The 1,859-nt window shown below is 53.3% G+C and overlaps 1 protein-coding gene across 1 annotated transcript; it reads right to left on the bottom strand.

Annotated features, from left to right (window-relative positions):
* Positions 1 to 216: 216 nt before the first annotated feature.
* LOC128174443 (DNA-directed RNA polymerase II subunit RPB1-like) lies at positions 217 to 1,656 on the bottom strand. The gene has a single exon (XM_052840000.1). The coding sequence runs from the start codon at positions 1,654 to 1,656 to the stop codon at positions 217 to 219; it is 1,440 nt and encodes a 479-aa protein (XP_052695960.1).
* Between the last annotated feature and the right edge of the window lie 203 nt (positions 1,657 to 1,859).

Below are 1,859 nucleotides of genomic sequence, written 5' to 3'. Positions count from 1 at the left end.
GATAAAAATTACAACTACTTTGCAAATGTAATTAATTAAATCATTTGATATATACATTTGTTGACTTTTTTTTCATAAGAGGGGAGTGAGCGGAGAGAGTGGGTAGAGAGGGGAGTGAGTGAGGAGTGAGTAGGCACAACCACTCGCTCCCCTCTCTCACCACTCGATCCCCTCTCATTCCCCTCTCACTCACCACTCACCTCTCTCACTCACCACTCACCTCTCACTCACCAACAGTGAGTGGTGAGTAAGAGGGGAGTGAGTAGTAAGTGAGAGGGGAGTGAGAGGTAAGTGAGTGGTGAGTGAGAGAGAGGTGAGTGAGTGGTGAGTGAGAGAGAGAGGGGAGTGAGTGGTGAGTGAGACGGGAGAGGGTGGTGAGTGAAAGGGGAGTGAGAAGTGAGTGAGAGAGAGGTGAGTGAGTGAGAGAGAGGGGAGTGAGTGAGAGGGAGGGGAGTGAGTGGTGAGTGAGACGGGAGAGGGTGGTGAGTGGTGAGTGAGAGAGAGGGGAGTGAGTGGTGAGTGAGACGGGAGAGGGTGGTGAGTGGTGAGTGAGAGAGAGGGGAGTGAGTGGTGAGTGAGACGGGAGAGGGTGGTGAGTGGTGAGTGAGACGGGAGAGGGTGGTGAGTGGTGAGTGAGACGGGAGAGGGTGGTGAGTGGTGAGTGAGACGGGAGAGGGTGGTGAGTGGTGAGTGAGAGAGAGAGAGAGGTGAGTGAGTGGTGAGTGAGAGAGAGAGGGGAGTGAGTGGTGAGTGAGAAGGGAGAGGGTGGTGAGTGAGTGGGGAGAGGGAGGGGAGTGAGTGAGAGGGGAGTGAGTAGTGAGTGAGAGGGGAGTGAGTGGGGGTGAGTGAGAGGGAGGGGAGTGAGTGGTGAGTGAGAGGGGAGAGAGAGGAAGGTGAGTTAATGGGGAGTGAGAGAGGGAGGGGAGTGAGTGAGTGAGAGAGAGGGGAGTGAGTGGTGAGTGAGAGGGGAGAGGATGGTGAGTGAGAGGGGAGAGAGAGGGGAGTAAGTGGTGAGTGAGAGGGGAGTGAATGGTGAGTGAGTGAGAGGGGAGTGAGTGGTGAGTGAGAGGGGAGAGAGAGGGGAGTAAGTGGTGAGTGAGAGGGGAGAGGGTGGTGAGTGAGTGGTGAATGAGTGGGGGTGAGTGAGAGGGAGGGGAGTGAGTGGTGAGTGAGAGGGGAGAGAGAGGAAGGTGAGTGAGAGGTGAGTGAGTGGAGAAAGAGTGGTAAGTAGGGAGTGAGTGGGGAGAGAGTGAGAGGGTGGTGAGTGAGAGGGGAGGGGAGTGAGAGGTGAGTGCGTGGGGAGGGAATGAGAGGGGAGTGAGTTGAAAGTAAGTTGGGAGAGAGAGGGGAGTGAGAGGGAACAGAGTGGTGAGCAAGTGCGGAGTGAGTGGGAAGAGAGTTGGGGGAATGGATGAGAGAGAGGGGAGCGGGTGGGGAGAGAGAGGGGAGTGAGTGGTGATTGAATGGGAGAGAGAGGAGAGTGAGTGGGGAGCGAGTGGTGAGTGAGAGGGGAGTTAGAGAGGAGGGAGTGGTGAGTGAGAGGAGAATGGGGAGCGAGTTGGAAAAGAGAGGGGCGAGAGAGAGAGGGGGGGGGCGAGAGTGGGAAGGGGGAATGGGTTTCATAAAGATATTGCCTCGTATCGGTAACTGGTACATGTAGCACTATAATCTGTAATTACTTATGCTTCATGTCTTATATATATATCATTTGTTCATTTTACATTTATTGCACGATGTGGATGAAGATGTGAATATTTATTCTCCCCCAAAAAATTATTTTTCCGAGAGGAAACCTCGGAATACTGAGTATATGATTTTTCTTGGGGGATTAATTTTCATATCTCCCGAGCATTCATGTA

The sequence above is a fragment of the Crassostrea angulata genome, chromosome 2 (genome assembly GCF_025612915.1).
Source record: "Crassostrea angulata isolate pt1a10 chromosome 2, ASM2561291v2, whole genome shotgun sequence".
In the NCBI taxonomy this organism is placed as follows: Eukaryota; Metazoa; Mollusca; class Bivalvia; order Ostreida; family Ostreidae; genus Magallana; species Magallana angulata.
This window is presented reverse-complemented; position numbering and strand designations above follow the sequence as displayed.

Bases quoted from the DNA above. Each gene is read 5' to 3' on its own strand.
- LOC128174443 (XM_052840000.1), bottom strand. From the start codon at position 1,656: ATGTACCAGTTACCGATACGAGGCAATATCTTTATGAAACCCATTCCC.